The sequence below is a fragment of the Lissotriton vulgaris genome, chromosome 8 (assembly GCF_964263255.1).
Source record: "Lissotriton vulgaris chromosome 8, aLisVul1.2, whole genome shotgun sequence".
Taxonomy (NCBI): Eukaryota; Metazoa; Chordata; class Amphibia; order Caudata; family Salamandridae; genus Lissotriton; species Lissotriton vulgaris.
In genome coordinates this window covers 1,193,004,695-1,193,022,833 of record NC_141696.1, presented here as the reverse complement: position 1 = coordinate 1,193,022,833, position 18,139 = coordinate 1,193,004,695, and the positions used below count along the sequence as shown (strand labels likewise).

The window sequence follows — 18,139 nt, the reverse complement described above, 5'->3', positions numbered from 1 at the left end:
AATGGTAAAAAATACTTGTGGTAAAAACACTAAAGGCAGGCGCTGTAAAGGCATCCCATTGTTCAGTCTTTGTTGTAAAGGCTGGAGGTTGTTTCTCTCCAGGTGTTCATTGAGTTGGCGGTTGACGGCCATATTGAGGTCTTTGACGGGGAAGGGGAGCAGAAAGATGAAAGATGAGGGAGTAATTCTTGAGTTTCCTGGGGTCGGTAGAGGGTTTCTTGAAAAGCAGTCTGAATTCTGCATACTTCCATTCATCGGGGAAGGCAGCTGTGGTGATGGATGCATTGAGAATGGGGGAGAGTTCCCCACTGATGTCCTTGCTCCCAAGGTTAAAGTGGTGGGGGCAGGGGTCCATCGGTGCTACTGAGTGGATGGAGTTCCTGACAAATGTGGTGGTCTGAGTGGTGAGCTGAACCCAAGCAGTGAGCAGGTGGTTGTGGGTGTCTTCATTTGGTGTGAGGAGGTTGTGGAGGGCAGTGGGATGGGTTGGAAGTTACTGTAGATAGTGCATATATAGTTTTGGGTGTAGTCCACAAAGGTGTCGCAGAGTTCCGGGGAAGGGCAGATCGTGTTTTCGGTAGCTGATAGGCAGGAGAACTCCGACAATGCTGAAGATTTCCTTGCTGTGGTTGGAGCTTCCTTCGATGCAGTCTGCAGGGTGCCTCTTTTCGGGTCTTTTAGGTATTGGTGGTATTTGTTGAGGGCTGTCTTGAAGGGGGCTCTGCCTGTGAGATCTCTTCTGGTGTGCCATCTGCTTTCCAGCCATTTGCAGTTGTGTTTCAGTGTCCTGAGTTCTGGTGTATACCAGCTGGCCTTATTGATGGATCTGCTGGTCTTGGCTGGCTTGATGGGGGTGACTTTTTCAGCGCAGTTAGTGATCTAAGCGGAGAACTTTTGGATGTCCTGTCCAAGTACGGTTGCGGAGTCAGGCTGGGTGGTGTTGAGGACGTCTGTTTACTGGGTCTCTGTCACTTTGTTCCAGCTGCAGTGGGAGGAGCTGGGTTGCCTGGTGGTGGTGCATGAGGATCCTGCAATGGTGAAGTGGACGATGGTGTGGTCCCTCCAAGTGCGTTCGGTGACATGACTATACTTGACTTGTCTCTGGCAGTAAAGATCTGCTCAGGTGTATGTCTTGTATGTGCGGATTCAGTGGCCAGTTAGGTGGGGCCAATGTTACTCATGCTTTCCGGAAGGTTGGCAGAGTTTACATCAAAGTAGATGTTAGGGCCACCAAGGAAGATGTAGTGTGTGAACTGACGAATGGGGCAATACATTTGGGAATGGCGTTGCAGAACCTGGGGTGTAGTCCAGGGGGTCTGTAGGCCTGGGTGCTTCTGATGGTAGTTTTGCATTCAGTTTGGAGTTGGAAGTTGAGGTGTTCCATGATCAGTGTGGTATCGTCTTCAGTGGTGGGGCAACGGATGGTTTCTTTGTGGATGATAGTGATGCCTCCTCCATGTTTGTTGGTGCAGTCCCAGTGTTTCATTTTGTAGCTGTTGGGCATTGTGATGGCGATGTCCTGTGCAGAAGAAGGGTTGAGCCAGATCCCTGCGATGAAGATAACATCAAGGGTACAGGTAGTGATGGTGTCCCAGATTTCAATGGTGTGTTTGCAGAGTGAATGTTCACTGAGCAGGAGGCAGTGGACAAGTTCTGGGGAGGTCAGTGAGCTTGGTGTGGCAAAGGTTTTCGTGAGGGTAGGAGGTCCTGAGTTGCAGGCGAAGAGGCAATGGCTGGAGGTAAAATATCCTTTAATTGATCGAGGAGATGCAGCAGTTGTTGTTGCTTCTCATTCATTTCATATGCAGTGAACTACATCCCACATTGCCTCTTCCTCTAAACCAGTAGACAACGACTGAATGTCACTGTCCAAGTGTCGTTGTTTTACCTTTCCAAGATGTCCAGCATGTTAATTCTAAAAGTGAGGGCCTTGCTGGAGCTTGTGGTAGACTATGTATAATACCTTTGCAAGATGGACACCTGCTGCTATGATTACTTTCTTATTTCACGCATATACTTGCTGTGTTTAGTTGGCAGCATGTTTTCTTTATTCTACTTGTATTCTTCTAATTTATCTTTGGTATGTTGTTTGGTTGGTGTGTGTTTTAATATGGCTGTTTCTGATGCTGAATGTAGGGATGATTCAGTGTATGGATATGAATGCATAAGTGCAAAGATGAGCAACAGAGGGCTTGCTTGATGACTTATTGAGTTCTGAAACCCTTCAGTGTCACAAAAGGCACTTCCATTCATTAGTCAGACCTGTTAGCAATGCCAGTGTGTGTTATGTTTCTCAATGGTAAAAGGGGAAAAAACTGCATTTCTTGTAATTACTGAGTTAAAAGTTGTTACAGAGCAGAAGTTTATGGCCAGATGTAGGTCGTCCAATACCGGTCAGTAACCAGGGCTGGACTGGCTACTGGGCAGTTTAGAATGCTGCTGAGCTGGGGGGTGGTTTCGTTAAGGGAGACCTGCGTGTGCTAAATGAAATTCGTTTCGCATTCAATATTTCGAAGCACACGCAGGTCTCCATGAACGAAATCAGCCCCCACCGCTGTGAAATCAGCCCCCAGCTCAGCAGCATTCCAAACTGCTAGTCAGTCGGTAGTCAGTCCGGCCCTGTCTGTAACTGCCAAAATTACCAAATTACCGAACGGTATTAGGCTTTTGAGATGTAGGTGGCCATTTTACAGATTCTGTAATTTACCGAATCGGTATTTTAAGGAATCGGTAAATTACCGATTCCTTAAAATACAGATTCGGTAAATAACTGAGGGCCAGATGTAGGAGGCCATTTATCGACCGGTAACGGCCGATTTCGTCCGTTACCGACTGGTAAATGGGTATTTGTGATGTAGGTGGCCAATTTTACCAATTCGGTAAATTTACCGAATCAGTAAATTTACCGAATCGGTAAAATACAGAATCGGTATTTTTACCGAATCGGTAACTGGCAGATGTAGGTGGGACTCTTCTGAGTCCCAAAGGCCTTACAGATTCGGTATTTTACCACCCAATCCAATTGGGTGGTAAAATACCGAATCCAGGTGTGCATGCACATGTGTGCATGCACACCTATGCCATGTGACAGACAGACATGCCTGTATTTGGGGTGCTAGGGGGTGTCATAGTGGCACCCCCTGCACCCTTGCAGGATTCGGTAATGCCCATTGATTCCTATGGGCTTCAAGGCCCATAGGAATCAATGGGCATTCCTGAATCGGTATTTACCGATTCGGTAAATACAGATTTTTACAGATTCGGTAATTCAATTACCAAATTTACCTAAACCTCCCTCCTTCAATTGTACCGATTCATAAATACCGAATCGGTAAAATTCGGTATTTATGAGTCGGTAAAATATACTTACCTACATCTGGCCCTGAATCCTTAATGTAGGGAGCACTCAAATGAGTGCTTTTCCCATTTCAGGATTCGTTATTTACCACCCGTTATTTACCACCAACTACAAGTTGGTGGTAAATATCGAAAACCCTACAAAAAGCAATTTTTTGTAAATTATAACAGTGCCATGTGGCAGAAATACATGCCCTTAGGGCATGTATGTGTTCCACATGTGCACCCATGCACTATTCAGGGGTGCAACAGGGTGTCAAAGTAACACCCTGCCACCCTTGAATGTGTTCCCTATTTTAGCGAATCGGTATTTACCGATTAGGTAATTCCCATTCATTCCTATGGGCTGGTAAATACCAATTCGGTATTTACCGAATCTTACTGATTCAGTAAAAAATACCGAATGAATAGCTACATCCCATTTACCAATTCTAAAATACCGAATCGGTAAAATTCAGTATTTTAGAATCGGTAAATCTGGATTACCTACATCTGGCCCTTAGCAACGTAAGTCATTGATGCTCATTGGGTTATTAGGAAAACACACTGGAATACGATTTATGTTCAGGACTTGGTTGCATTCTTAGAAGAACTTCAATACATTTCTTTATTTGTGGGATTCCTTCATTTTGAAAGGGTTCCAAGACATTATGCAGCTATCTGTCCAGTCCCGATTCCACTTGACAGGTATCACAAGTGTTTCACATGATACATGAGCTCTTCCTTTCAGAGTTTTGTCACGTGATGTATGTTGTAAAGTTCATTGATTTAGTTGAAGGAGCTGTTTCAAAGTTCTACATAAACACTGCTCTGCTCGTGGCGCGATTACACACCTGTTCACTATTTTAGTACTGCCCTGAGTCCTAAGTGCTAAAGTTTGCATACATTTGTTGCCAAACATTTGAAAGTCAGGACGGCATTTCACCACATTCCAGGGCATAAGTGTGCGCAACATGAATTTTGAAAAATGAACTTTAGCGCATTTTTCAAAGTTTTTGCAAATTACTATGAAGTTCAACTTCATGGTAATTTGCGAGCCCTATTAGCGAAATCGCTATTTTTAAAACTTTAATGCATTGCATTTAAGGAATCTCAATTTGAGAGTCCTTAAATGCAAGTAATCACAATTTTGCGATTTCTTCATTTGCGATTTTTGCATTTGGGATGATGCATCCCAAATGCAAAAATACCGGTCGCAAAGGGGCAGATTCTGAGAATCTGCCCCTTTGCGAGCGGATTTTACCTTGATGCATCTATGCCTTAGTGTTTTATTCAATTTTATTTCAATATTGGCACTCAGAAATCACAGCATCAGGTACATGCAATGATTGCAGTCATAGTAATTTAAGTGGGGGGGGGGGGGGGGGAAGGTCCTTTTAATAATATCTAGGAATGTCCTGAAATGTTGCCAGTGGTGAAATTTAATGTAGTTACACTACTTCAAAATAAAAGATCACCTCTCGCGTTCTGTTCTAAATTGCTTAAGTTGAACATACAGCATTTAATTAAATAATGTTCAAACACCTGATTAAACCATATGCCTATTAATTAACAACTAATTGACCCGGGTTTTATTTCTCTTGTAAGGTATTGGTACCATTGATGGTACCGCTGAGAAGGACAAAGATTTCAGAGGGAAAGCTCAGAAGCAGGTGCAGTTCAACCCAGGCCAGACCATAGCCAGTTGGAAAGTACGGATTCTGACAGATGGGGAATATGAGCAGTCTGAAACATTTCAGATCGCTCTTTCCGACCCGGTAATGGCAGTCCTCGAGTTCCCAGAGGTGGCCACTGTGGAGATCATTGATCCAGGCGATGGTAAGGACACTGCTTGTTTTCTGTGATTAATCATGTGCATTTGAACAGTCAAAGTAACTAACATATAACCATAAAAATGTGCACTGAAGAATTATTTCGTGAAAACATAAATTCCCTAAATGTGGCTACCTTTATGCCAGTGCCTCTATGTTTCAGTATTAATTATCTTCCTGAACAGTTTCTTCTTATTTCGTTTCTTTCTCTGCATGCCAACTAAAATGTTTTATAACATTTTCTTCATTTTCCATTTAAGAATTTTCTATTCTCAAATAGAAAAAAGTCTTGGATATGACCTGCAATCTATATTTTGTGTGGTGAATGCCTGCTTTGAATTATTTGCCACAAATTATCTGGGCACCCATATTTCTCACCTTTATTTTTTATTAATTATTCATTTGTAATGACTTTTCATTTCTAATATAAATAATTTTCTGTCACCTAAAACTTATCTGATCAAGTCCCATTATTGTTTTCATAAAATTGATGATTTTGTCAATGACTCCGTACTATCAAGAATGTGGTCATGCGACATATAACTTTATACTGAAACAACTGTTTTGTATCCATTCATAATGTATTATCTTCGGCCTAAGTCAACTGGTCAGACTCCCTCCCTTCCTCTTGGACCGCACACCTGCGGAGTTCTTCAAGGATCCTCCATCAGCTCCACCCTGTTCAGCATCTACATGACCCCACTCGCATCCATCATCAGATCACACGGACTCAACATCGTATCGTACGCAGACAACACCCAATCATCCTCTCATTATCCAACGAACGCAACATTTCCAAACAAAACTTTCAAGAAGGAATGGAAGCAGTCGCCAGGTGGACGAAGACCATCTGCCTACAACTCAACATGGACAAAACTGAAGTACTCATCATGGGCCCAAAACCCCGATGCCTGGAACGACACCTGGTGGCCCCCGCCCTTGGGGTTCCTCCCGCCTCCACACACCCAACCTCGGAATCATCCTGGACTCCGAACTCAATATGGACCACCAGATCAACGTTGTCACCTCCTCCTGCTACCACATCCTCAGCCTACTCCGAAAGACCTTCAACTGGATTCCCCTTGAACACAGGAAACCATCACCCACGCCCTCATCAACAGCAGACTGGACACTGCAACGCACTCTAAGCTCGAATCAACAAAAACCTCACCTGCAAACTCCAGAACGGCCAAAGCGCCTCTGCCAGACTAGTCCTCAACCTACCAGGCCACAGCCACATCAGCCAACACTTACGGACACTACACTGGCTCCCCGTTGAGAAGAGAGTCACCTTCAAGCTCCTCACCAACGTCCACAAGGCCTTTCACAACATCTGACCCGCCTACATGAACCACCCCTTTCTTTCCACACACCCCTAAGATCCCTCCGCTCTGCCCAGCTCTCCCTTGCAAAGGTACCGCGCATCAAGAAGACCAGAACAGGAGGATGCTCCTTCTCCCTCCTCACAGCTAAGGATGTAACTCCCTCCCTCTCCACCAGACACCAACTCTCCCCAAGTTCCTGAATGACCGCAAGACCTGGCTTTTCGATGAGTCACCTTGAATATCCAGGAGCTGCACACCCCCCTCAGCACCTTGAGACTCTTCGGCTGAGTAGCTGTGCTTTATAAACCCCTGATTGATTGATTGATTGATTGATTGATTGATTGATAGTATATTCTGTCAAGTTGTAGCATCAGCGTCATTGTGGTACATGTTATAATGTCCCGCTTATTATCTGCAGTGTCCCTGCCACCTTTACCCTCAACGGCCAACAATAACAATGTTTTCTGTAGGTCTGCAAAACGCCTTTTCGTGTAAAGTCCATCAATTACACCCAAAACTGTCCTGACCCTCCATTAAGTCTTCAATGTGAATGTCCTAAGTATTGCTGTACTTTTGGTGTGTCTGTGTCTGGCAGCCTGTTTTGTAAGTCTAGTAAAGTCCAGAATGGTCTATTGCACACCCTTTTTTAGAAGTAGTAAAATCAAATATTGGGAATACTTTTAGAAAATGTCAAATTACACAGCTCAAGTGTTTGCTATCCTGATTCAGCAGGAGCTCGTTACATGTACCTTCCGTAAGCTTCACTGGCTCCTGGTTGCCATCCATGTTTTAGTATTAGTATTGATATACCAGATCACCTACCACAGTGGAATAGAATAGAGAATGACAAGAATACATCCAATAAATCCCTACTGCCGGCACGGATCTTGCGATCTTTGGGTATGGGGTTTCCATCTTTTGGACTAAGATCCTCGCATGTAAGATTTTGCAGGTCACCGGATGTAAATCACAGAAGTTGATTCCAATTGAGCTGAACTTAGATAAGTTTATGGCTTCCTCTATTTTGTCCTTGCCAGCAAACTTATGCCTTAGTGTTGTGGAGCCTTAAAACTATGACTTCACTTGACTGTTGCACTAAGCATGTTGAGACGAAACCCCATGGCAAGAAACTTATATAATTTAAATATGATCCTTTTCCTGGAACAGAAATTGAGGTTTGAATGTGATCAGGATCATCAATGTGTTACAAACTAAAATAAAGTCAATCAGTAATCTGGTATTAGAATGTTACAGGACCAGGGGCCTTGGGCCAGATGTTCGAAGCATTTTAGCAGTCGCAAACCGCCCATCGGGCCACTTGCGACCGATAAAATGTTTTTTGTCATTTACCAACCCTATTTTGCGAGTCGATAACCTATTATCGACTCTCAAAATAGTGTTTGCGAGTCGCTATTAGGAAGGGGTGTGTTAAGGGCATCCCTTCCTAATAGCGTGTTGCACTGGTATGTACAAATGCTTTGCAACCGAGAATGTGGTTGCAAAACATTCGCCGCTATCACTAACTTCAAGTGGTGGTAACCCATTCATAAATGGGAAGGTGTCCCCAAGTGACCCCTTTTCCTTTGTGAATGTGGGCACCAACATTTTTTAATAGCAGGCAGCTGTCCCACGAACCACTGCCTACTCTTAAAAAATGAAAAGCTAGCATTTCATTTTTATTTTTGAAATACATCTTGTTTTACTTTACAGAAAACTGGCTGCATTACAAAAATAATTGCTTCATTTAAAAAGCATCCACAGACATGGTGGTCTTTTGACCCCAGAAGCCCACCATCCCTGTGAGTGCATGCCATTCCCAATGGGCTGCAAAGCGAGACATACATTATGAATATTAATGAGGTAGGTCTATTTGCGACCCACTGGGAATAGCAAAATGTGTCTAAGACACATTTGTACATGGGTGTTTGAAACTTCTTATTGCAAATTGCAAAAATCTGCAATTAGGAAATTGCAAACTGACTTTTTGTACCTCTTGCCCCATACATATTATTAGACATACTGATTACATAATTGCGATTCTCTGCGAGTCGCAGTTAGGTAATCGCTATTTGAATGTATGAAACTCTATGAATTTCATTTAGTGTTTCCTAATGGGTCGTAAATCTATTTACCTCATTAATATTCATGAGGTAGGTCGCTATTTTCGATCCATTACCGGAACATCCTCTATCTGGGAGTCAGTAAAGATGTACTGCGTAAGCTGCAGCGAGTGCAAAACTCTGCTGCCAGATTACTTTGCCTAGCTTCCAGAACCAGATCGGCCGCCAGGCTGCTGTGGAACCTCCACTGGCTTTCGGTGGAGAAACGGGTTGTGTTCAAGGCCCTTACCTACATGTTAATGTTAATGTTAATGTTAATGTTAGGGATTTGGTAAAGCGCAACAGCTGACCCAGCAAAGAGGCGTCCCGGTGCTGCTAGATCAAAAAAACAGATACTCAAGGACAGTCAGGCAAAGACAGGAGCCTATGGAAGTGAGAAAAGGATGGTTTTATTGGCTTTCCGAAAAGCCAACAGATTCTCCATTCCACGAATGTGGACCGGCAGAGAGTTCCATAATTTGGCCGCTAACAACCGGAAGGAGCGACCTCCCATACGGCATAATTTGGTTTGTGGAACCATCACCAGGTGTTGCCCCAACGAGCGCAAGCTACGGCGGGGAAGGTACCAAGTCAACAGTGAGCGCAATAAAACCGGTCTCCCGGTTTTAAGGATTTTGAATGCCATGACGAGGGCTTTGAATTTGATCCGAGAAGCAATCGGGAGCCAATGTAGTCTTCCAATCGTTGCTCTGGCAGAGCATCTGCGAGGAAGCCCGATCAGAGTTCTCGCTGCCAGATTTTGGACCCGTTGGAGTCGCAAGATCTCGCCTTTATTCGCACCCAGAAGCAGCACGGCAGCATAGTTCAAGCGAGAGATGATCATGGCTTGAACAATAAGCTGGCGAACTGTTGGCTCAAAGTACCTCAGGATTGGTTTTAGGCCTCTCAGCAGGCCCACACAAGTAGCTGCCACTCTCTTTGTGTGGGTCGGAAAGCTGAGTGAGGAGTCCATCCATACGCCCAAGTTCTTAACTAGGGGCTTGGGCGTTGGTATAGTGGCCAGCGATGCCGGCCACCAATGCTCGTTCCAGAGGGCGGTGTTTTTCCCTGCCAGCAGAACCTCTGTTTTGCTAGCATTGAGCTGTAAAGAGTTCTCTGCCATCCACTGGGCGACTGCTGCCATACCATCTCTAAACCTCGTAGCTGACGCAGATGACCCTTCAGCTAGAGTGATAACCAACTGTGTATCATCCGTATATGAAACCAGCGCTAGGTCCCACTCTTTAGCCACGACTGCCAGGGGTTGCACATAAAGATTGAACAAAGATGGACTAAGTGCAGAGCCTTGCGGAACTCCCTGGCCGATAGAGTGAGACTGAGAGATGTATGGCGGTGCAGAGACCCGAAAAGATCTCTCCTCTAGGAAAGATCGAAACCACTGTAAGACAGATCCCGTGATCCCTACCGCCTCCAATCGGTGCAGAAGGATCTCATGCGAGACCGTATCAAAGGCAGCGCTGAGATCTAACAGGATCAGCGCTGCACTCTGACCGGCATCGAGGATCAACCTTAAGTGTTCAGTAGAGGCGAGAAGGGCGGACTCAGTACTATGGCCAGGCCTGAATCCGTTTTGCGACGGATCCTGAATATCATTTTGGCTCATGTACTGAGAGAGGACATTATTCACATGAGCCTCAGCAATCTTGGCCATCCACTGGAGAAGGGAGATTGGCCTAAAATTTTCAGGTTTGGACGGATCTAGTGAGGGCTTCTTAATGATGGGGGTAACCCGTGCCTGTTTCCAGGCCTTAGGAACTATGGCTGTGGAAAAGGAGAGGTTAAGTATGGCACCGATCGGCTGTTGAAAGTGCGCCAGGGACTCCTTAAATTGCGCCGGCCTCATAGGGTCCGATGGCGAGCCCGCTTTCACTTTCCTGCAAAGTTTGACTAGCTCTTCTCCAGAAATCTCTGGGATAGATGCTAGAGTGGTACCACCAGACCTGAAATCAGCAAAACCATGTAGACCAGGAGGGTGCAGCGAGAAGGTCTTATAGATATTTTTCACCTTTTCGACAAAAAAGATGGCTAGTTCTTCGCATTGCTGTGCAGAGGATAGCTTAGATATCCTGCATCTGGAGTTCTTTAACTCTTGCACGATTTTAAAGATGCATTTAGTGGGGTTCGAGCTGAATTTTATTTCCTCTGCATAGAATGCTGCATGCGCAGAGCAAATTGCTTTATGATATATCTTCAGTTTTGCCAGATAGATTACTTTATCTCCCTCTTTATAATCCCTTCTCCAAGAGCGCTCGGCTCTCTTACATTGCTTCCTCAAAGCTCTCAGAGCCTCATCGTACCATGGGTTTGAGATGGTCCTACGCCCCTTAGTCCATTTGACTGGAATGAGCGCGTCCAGACCTCTCACGATCCAGTCACAAAAGGCAGTGTACGCCACCTCCGGATCAGCTAAGTCTTCCAGGGAGAGTATCCCTAGGAAGGCATGGAAATCCTTCAGTTTGAGTTTATGCCAGGGCCTTTTTTGGACCCTCTTCACCTCCTCCCTCGGGAAAGGCTCAGGGATCTCCATACTAACTTTGACCAGGAAGTGGTCAGTCCAGCCCATAGGCTTAGGCACCTCCCCTTTCGCTTGTGAACTATTCGAGAACACTGGGTCCAGGTTATGGCCGGCCAAGTGCGTGGCCTTATTAATCAATAGATCTAACTGGAGGGCGGCCAGGTCTGCCAACAGATTACAAATAGTTGGATCCTGGGTCTGATCAAAATGAAGATTCAAATTCCCCAGAATTGTAAAGTTGGCGGATACCACCACTAGCGGGTTAGCTACTTCTAACAGGGCCTCAATGAACTTCGAGGCAGGCCCCGGTGGTCGGTAGATATACAATCCTGAGAGTGTGAACTGTGCACTAATAGCAATCTTAAAGCGGGCACATTCACTACCACATAGATCTTCCTTGATGAAAGAGCAGGGGTATTGAGCTTTGTAAATTACTGCAATACCACCGCCTCTGGTATCCCTAGTAAGTGTCTCGATCAGATATCCTGCGGGGAGTGTAAGGTTCACTATTCCTATCATGTCCTCATCTCGTAGCCACGTTTCGCAGATAAAAAACACATTAGGGGATTCTTCAACAATGAGTGTCTGTACTTCCAGATGGTGTTCGGCAAGTGATCTGACATTTAGTTGAAATACAGTAACCTGAGTGTGAGTCTCCAGTCCCCTAGTGGGTCTCACTCGGCCCGTTACTGGGGCAGCAAAATTACATACGTTGCAGGTCAAACCTGACATCCCCAGTTGGTTCGACACTGTCCCACTCATCTCCCTACCTGGGTTCACAGTTAGAAGTACCTCTCTGTCGTAGACAAGAGGCTCCCGCGGCACTCGGCCAGGGGATCTGGCGAGAGGCGATGTTCTGGCGATGACGGGCGCAGATGGGCTTGCCTTTGGCGTGCCGCCCGCGCGCCCGCTGCACGGACGTTTGATGGTGGCCATAAATAGAGGAGAGAGGGGGGTGGGCGTCCAAAAACAACTAGACCGTCACCACCAAACTGGTCGAAAAATGGCTCCTGCGTGAATCCCTGAACAGCTCCTACTCGGCTGCAGGGTTCGCGGTGGCAGTGCGGGAGGGAATGAAAATACGTGGGGCAAGTGCAGGACAAAGCAGCAATCAGTTTTTAATGAAAGCACACAAGAGTTAAAATTAGTATTCAATTTTAAAACACAGTATACACACTCCTAGCTTTTCCCGGCTGTGCCTCAGGAAAGAATTTTAACAATCTAGCTGACGCACGAAGGTTCAGTGCGGTATAAGTAGTGTCAGAGTGCCTGGAGGGCGGGCAGCTAAAAACAACTAGACCGTCACCACCAAACTGGTCGAAAAATGGTGCCCGCGTGAATCCCTGAACAGCTCCTAGTCGGCTGCAGGGTTCGCGGTGGCAGTGCGTCGGGGAGTGAAAATACGTGAGGTAAGTGCAGGACAAAGCAGCAATCAAGCATGCAATGTCTAGCCTCTACCTACAATACCTAGCCTGCCTCTATGTCCCCTTGCGTACTCTTCGGTATTCCACACAAGCTAAATTCCAAATCCCTAAGGTCAGACTGTCCCGTATAGGAGGGCGCTCCTTTGCATACTTGGGACCTGTTTTATGGAATGATTTGCCTTTTTCTCCGCACTCAATCCAATCTCCTCCTGTTCTGAAAGTCTCTTAAGACTTGGCTTTTTAGCCAGTAGTTCTCTCTCTCCCTTCTTTTTGCTGTCCCCTCACGGCGCCGAGAAACCCTTTTTGGGTAGCTGTTGCGCTGACACATAAATTTAAATAAATAAATAAAATAAATAGGAAAAACAAAAATCACACGGGTGGTGGCATGCTGGGGTAACCGACCACCATGTCTGTAATTACTTTTAAATAAATCAGTCTATTAAAAAAAAATGCAGCCCATTTTCCTTAAAGGAATTCTGGATGCGTTTATAAAAAAGAAAAATGCAAAGTATTCTATTCATTTTTTAAGAGTAGGCAGTGGTCCCCTGAAAAAACATTTTCGCTATCATTCACAAAGGGGAACATGGTCCTTGGGGAACCCTTCCCTTTTGTGAATGGGTTACCAGCTGCTTGAAGTAGATGTTAAAATGGAAAGTTTTTGCGACCACATTTTGGTCACAAAAGATTCCTACATACCGCTGCGAATCGGTATTAGGAATAAAGGGATGTCCTGAACATGCCACTACCTAATACCGAATCGGTATGATTTCGTAATTTCCAAATTGTGATTTGATCTCAAATTGGAATTCATGCATACCAAAATGCATTTTTACGACTGCAAAAATGAAGTATACATATGGCCCAACATTCCCCAACCACGGATTATGAGTAGCTGGCCCACTGTATTCAACGTAGTTCCTTTGCTAGCTAGATCATTAACCTTCCTGAGATGATGAAACTACTCCTCATGAGCAGAAGGCCCAACTGACGCTTTCTCACGGATCTCCGTAATCAGCCCCTCTCATGGAATTTACACCTGCACTTTGGATAAAAGACTTTCAGCGGGTGTTAATATCAGAAATACTGTCTATGAGAGCATTGGCAGGGAAGAAGGAAATGGAATGCAGTGTTTGGAATCCTGGCAAGTCCTCTTTCAATAGCTGTGCGCGCCCTGTGCTGTGTTTGAAGGCCGGCGTGCAACACATCGATACATGACAGCAGAGTGTAGCTAAGAGGAGAGAAGATAAGGAAGGCATGTGCCAGAGCTGTGGATCCCCCTAACATCTGCTCTTTGTATTTGGGCTCTCGCCAGGAGTTTGAAGTAAAGTCTATTTGCCAAATAGGGCTGATTTAAAAGAAAACATAAAAGAAAAATAACATGAATGGTAGAAAAAAGCTGTAATCTAAAACTGACACCTAGAGAAAGCTAATCACAAAATTGTGTCAAAGGGATATTATCAAATATTATTAAAATTCAAAACATCACATTTCACTGCTTTTTTTTAAGCTTTAGTATTTGGGCTTTAAAACGTGTGCAGACCCTGTCACAAATTAAAGGACATCCTTGCGCTGGCTTACTAAGTTGTAAGCTTGGATGACTCCGGTAAGCTTGGGTGACTCTGTGGCAAGCAAGAGAGGATGTGCCAAGTAATCCTGTTTGTCTGATAATTCCAGAAATGTGAAGTCAAGTTTGTCTCCGTGGATTACCTTCACTAAGTCTCACATTCTCACAAGCATCTGTATTGACGTTGGCTTTGCCATTTGAGTGAATGCCTTTATTTTGGCGGACTGAATGGGCTTTCCTGCACTTTTCTTGCTGTATTTTTACGCTAGCAGTTTGGAATTTCCAGCTTCACCTGAGACTGGTTCTCTTCCTGCCAACTATCTGTGGCATTTATTCCCTCATGAAAAATGGCCTTATTCGAACATGTTCTCATTCTCAAATGAGAATGAATTGTGGAATAAGCAGGAAATATGATCAGCTGTATGTAACATTAGACTACACTATTCAGGCCTAGGCCTTTCTTAGTTTTGTTGGTATAAACATACATTCATAGCTCTGAAATTCAGTACTTGCATGAACCTCGGACTAACATATGTTGTATTTATATTCTCTGTATTGCTCCATCTAATATAGCCATAGCGACCACCGTAGCTAGCTCTATCGGCATTTAACGGCCTGCTGCTTCGGCGATGGACTTTAACAACGGAGCGGACCTTTTATGGCTGATAGAGCCAGCTAGAGAGGGCTCTAAGGCTATTAGAACATTCTGCCCCTAGAGGGCAGAAGTTTCAAATTTGTAAAACAAATGCCTCACGGAGCTGAGCGGGTTGAAATCCCCTCTGGCTTCATGAGGCCTTTGTTAAACATTGGAATGTTAATGCTCTGGGCTCCTACCAGCCAGTAGAACCTGGGAGCACTTCATTGTTTTCATTGGAGCGCTCAACATTCTAATGATCTAACAAAATATACTTGTGTCCAGTCATGACCTTTTATCCTACACATCAGTGTTATCAACTGTACTTGTCCATTGGTGTCACATTAAGTCATTGAAGACTATTCCTCCCACAATGTACTGCTTAGTTAAATAGATACCGGGAATAGGAAAGTTTAACGTTCGTGGAAGCATCTAGCAGTGTGTATGAGAATGCAAGACAACAAACATTGCTAACAACTACTCTATCCGAAATGTTTAATGCTCATGGCAATCTCCAACTCCCCCTATCTAGAATATTCATACAAGGAGTTTGAAGATGGATTAGTTCTATTGTTGTAAAGTATTTTTTTCTTTATCTCTAAAGGTTAATGCACATGTATAGATTTGCTCACATGTATACTTACTACTACTCATAGTAGTAACTTCACACTTTTCTGCTGTTTCACATTTCTGATTGTACAGTTTCTCCTAGGTGTGGATATACCTGTCTCCACCTTTTCTGGAGACTCTTACCCCAGGATTTGCAAGTGCTTAAGTTACTACTTGTAATGTTTTTATGTAAGCGGAGACCTCTTCAAATGTGGTAGGTCAAGGAAGGGAAAGTATAGGAAAAATTAAAACAATATTACATATTCCATGGAGGTCTTTGGCAGTCATGATCTCCCATTATATTCTCATGTACCTCCTGAATCAGTCTTACATCCATTGAGGTCAAGAAGTGTTATAATAGCAATTGGAAATAAATTAAACCAAATGTGTCAATATTCAAATAGGGATTAAAAACTCTACAATACGTGCGATCCCCGCATTGTGAGACATGAATGATATCTGCCTACATACATTTCAGCTGTTTCCAGTGGTGAGGTTTTTATCTCAACAAATGCAGTCTGCTGCAATGTGATCTTAAAACAAAGTAGTGCATCACGTAGTAAACTTGCTGTTTACAGGTTGAATCTGGCAAAGGTTGACAACAAACTTTCTTGAATCAAGTATACAAAGAAACTGAAATTTAGAATTAATATTATTTTTTTAAATCTTTTTATTAACAATTCAAGTAGGTGGTCACTTCATACAGTAAGAATAATTACTGTATGTATCTCAGACTCACAAATCAAGCAGCTATTCTGTACATTATTTAAGTGGAGTAGTAAAGGGTGATGGTTGGCTACACAGTTCAGGGTGTCAATGGTTCATCTTGAAATGTAGAATTTGATGGTAAGAGACAGGTATAGGTTTCCTGGTCAGCATTGTGGGATCTCCTTTCGGATCCTGCCTGCCTCATTGCTGTAGTGTATCTAGTTACCATCGGTTTGTGGACAATTGCTCAGGGGCTGCTGGGCGGCATCCCTGTTGATCCAGCAGTGGTTCTTACTAAAGATGAGCTCAATCACAGGTTCGGACTGGGACAGAAAATAGGCCCCGGGCACCAAAATAAAAAGTGGTACATTAGTGAATTAGATAGCGAAAAGAGTGGCCGAAGTTTGCAAATAATGTTGGGCAATTTTGAACTTGCGAAGACACGCTTAATAAGTGTTTTGCAAGCCACAAAAGACTGTATGAATTTCGGCTTGCTATAGTCAGTGTTTGTTTAAATATCTTGGAAATGAACAGTAAAAACCGGCCCACCAGACCATAAATCAAGAACTCAAACAGCCAAAAAGCGGCCCACACACTGACCTGTCAGATCAGCCCGACGGGCACAGCATGATTGCCTTACAGGCAAGTCCCACTCTAGAAAAAAAATTCAAACCTGTTTGAAAAATTCCCTGTGCCATTTAATTCATCTCTGGATGGCACCGGACGATCACGAGCCTCAATTAAAAGATCAATTCACAGCCAAGTGAGGGGAATGCTCCTCACAAAAGATGGGCCAGAATTAAATATTCTGATAAGAAAAGGGATTCCACAGAACTTGAAAGAGAAGCCTATTCTTTGAGAGCCTGGAGAGATAGCGAGCTGACTTTGTGCCAAGAGCTTTGAACACCGGCTTGTGAGGAGTGGGAGAGCCCAGCTGCCTTAAACAAGGCGCTGCTCTTGTTTAAAAGAAATGCGAAAAAAGCAGTTCAGAGCATGAGATGGCTAACATGCAATGGACTTTAGAAAAGTTGATGGAAAGTGGAGGACTCGTATCTGCTACTCGTAGTGTTAACAATTACAGTAACAACAAAATCACCAATTTCCCAATTAGATCTCAGTAGCATCATCTATATTTCCTTCGTACTGTAAAAAAAATGGACTTGATACAGTGTTTCCCTCCTGGCCACTCTGTTTCACGTTTTTTACAAGTGACCTGCTGCAATTCAAACCTGTGTCGTGCATGAATAAGATGGCATTTTTACAACAGGTGCAGTAACCCCCTGAGCTGTTTTAGCAGCATAGAAACTATTTGATGTTTAAGTTATTGGACGTTTTTTTTTTAACTAACTCTCTTATGAGTTTGATTGTAAGACATGTACAATTGTATAACTTATAGAAACATTGTTTGTCCTCTGTGCCTACTGCAGTAATGCTGAAAACCCTATGCCAAGGATGTCTTCCTCTTGCAAGTGTGTTATCTATCGCAGGCAGAGTTACAGCACCATTGCTCTGTGTGTTTTCTTAATAGAGTCAACAGTCTTTATTCCTCAATCGACCTACAACATCGAAGAAGACACCGGCGAGCTGTTCATTCCAGTGAGACGCAGCGGAGATGTGAACCAGGAGCTGATGGTCATCTGCTTCACTCAACAAGGTAAGGAAACCAAGAGTGCATAAGTGTATTACATGGACTTGCCATTCATTTACGCTGCAATCATTTGCATGGAGGCAACACAACTAAATGTGACTCACCATTTGGCATTTTTTAAGTTTTGAAATATATCTGTTTAGTTGTCTTTTTATTTCAATTCATAACTTTTTCAAGTAAGACACTAAAGACCTTATTTAGACCCTGGGAGGCTGGCCTCCATTCCACCATAGCACACATAGATGCACTCAATTGCCCTGGTGGACTACAGCATGCCATATTTAGAGACCTCCACTTGCCTGATGAAGATCTCTGTGCCTTCAGAGGAGCCGCCACCCTGGAAGCCCTCCTGAAGGCGCTGTAGCATTGATCTGTGGGCGCCTCGTTCGAAACGCATGCAGAACAAGGCTCTTTGTTTTACAGA

General features: G+C 44.1%; 1 protein-coding gene across 1 annotated transcript in view; it reads left to right on the top strand.

Annotated features, from left to right (window-relative positions):
• Nucleotides 1–18,139, top strand: part of FREM2 (FRAS1 related extracellular matrix 2) — a 639,092-nt gene that overhangs the window by 314,254 nt on the left and 306,699 nt on the right. Inside the window, exons 4-5 of the mRNA XM_086935067.1 lie at nt 4,945–5,175; nt 17,596–17,721. Of these exons, the coding sequence (XP_086791193.1) occupies nt 4,945–5,175; nt 17,596–17,721 (357 nt within the window). The remainder of the gene's footprint in view (nt 1–4,944; nt 5,176–17,595; nt 17,722–18,139) is intronic.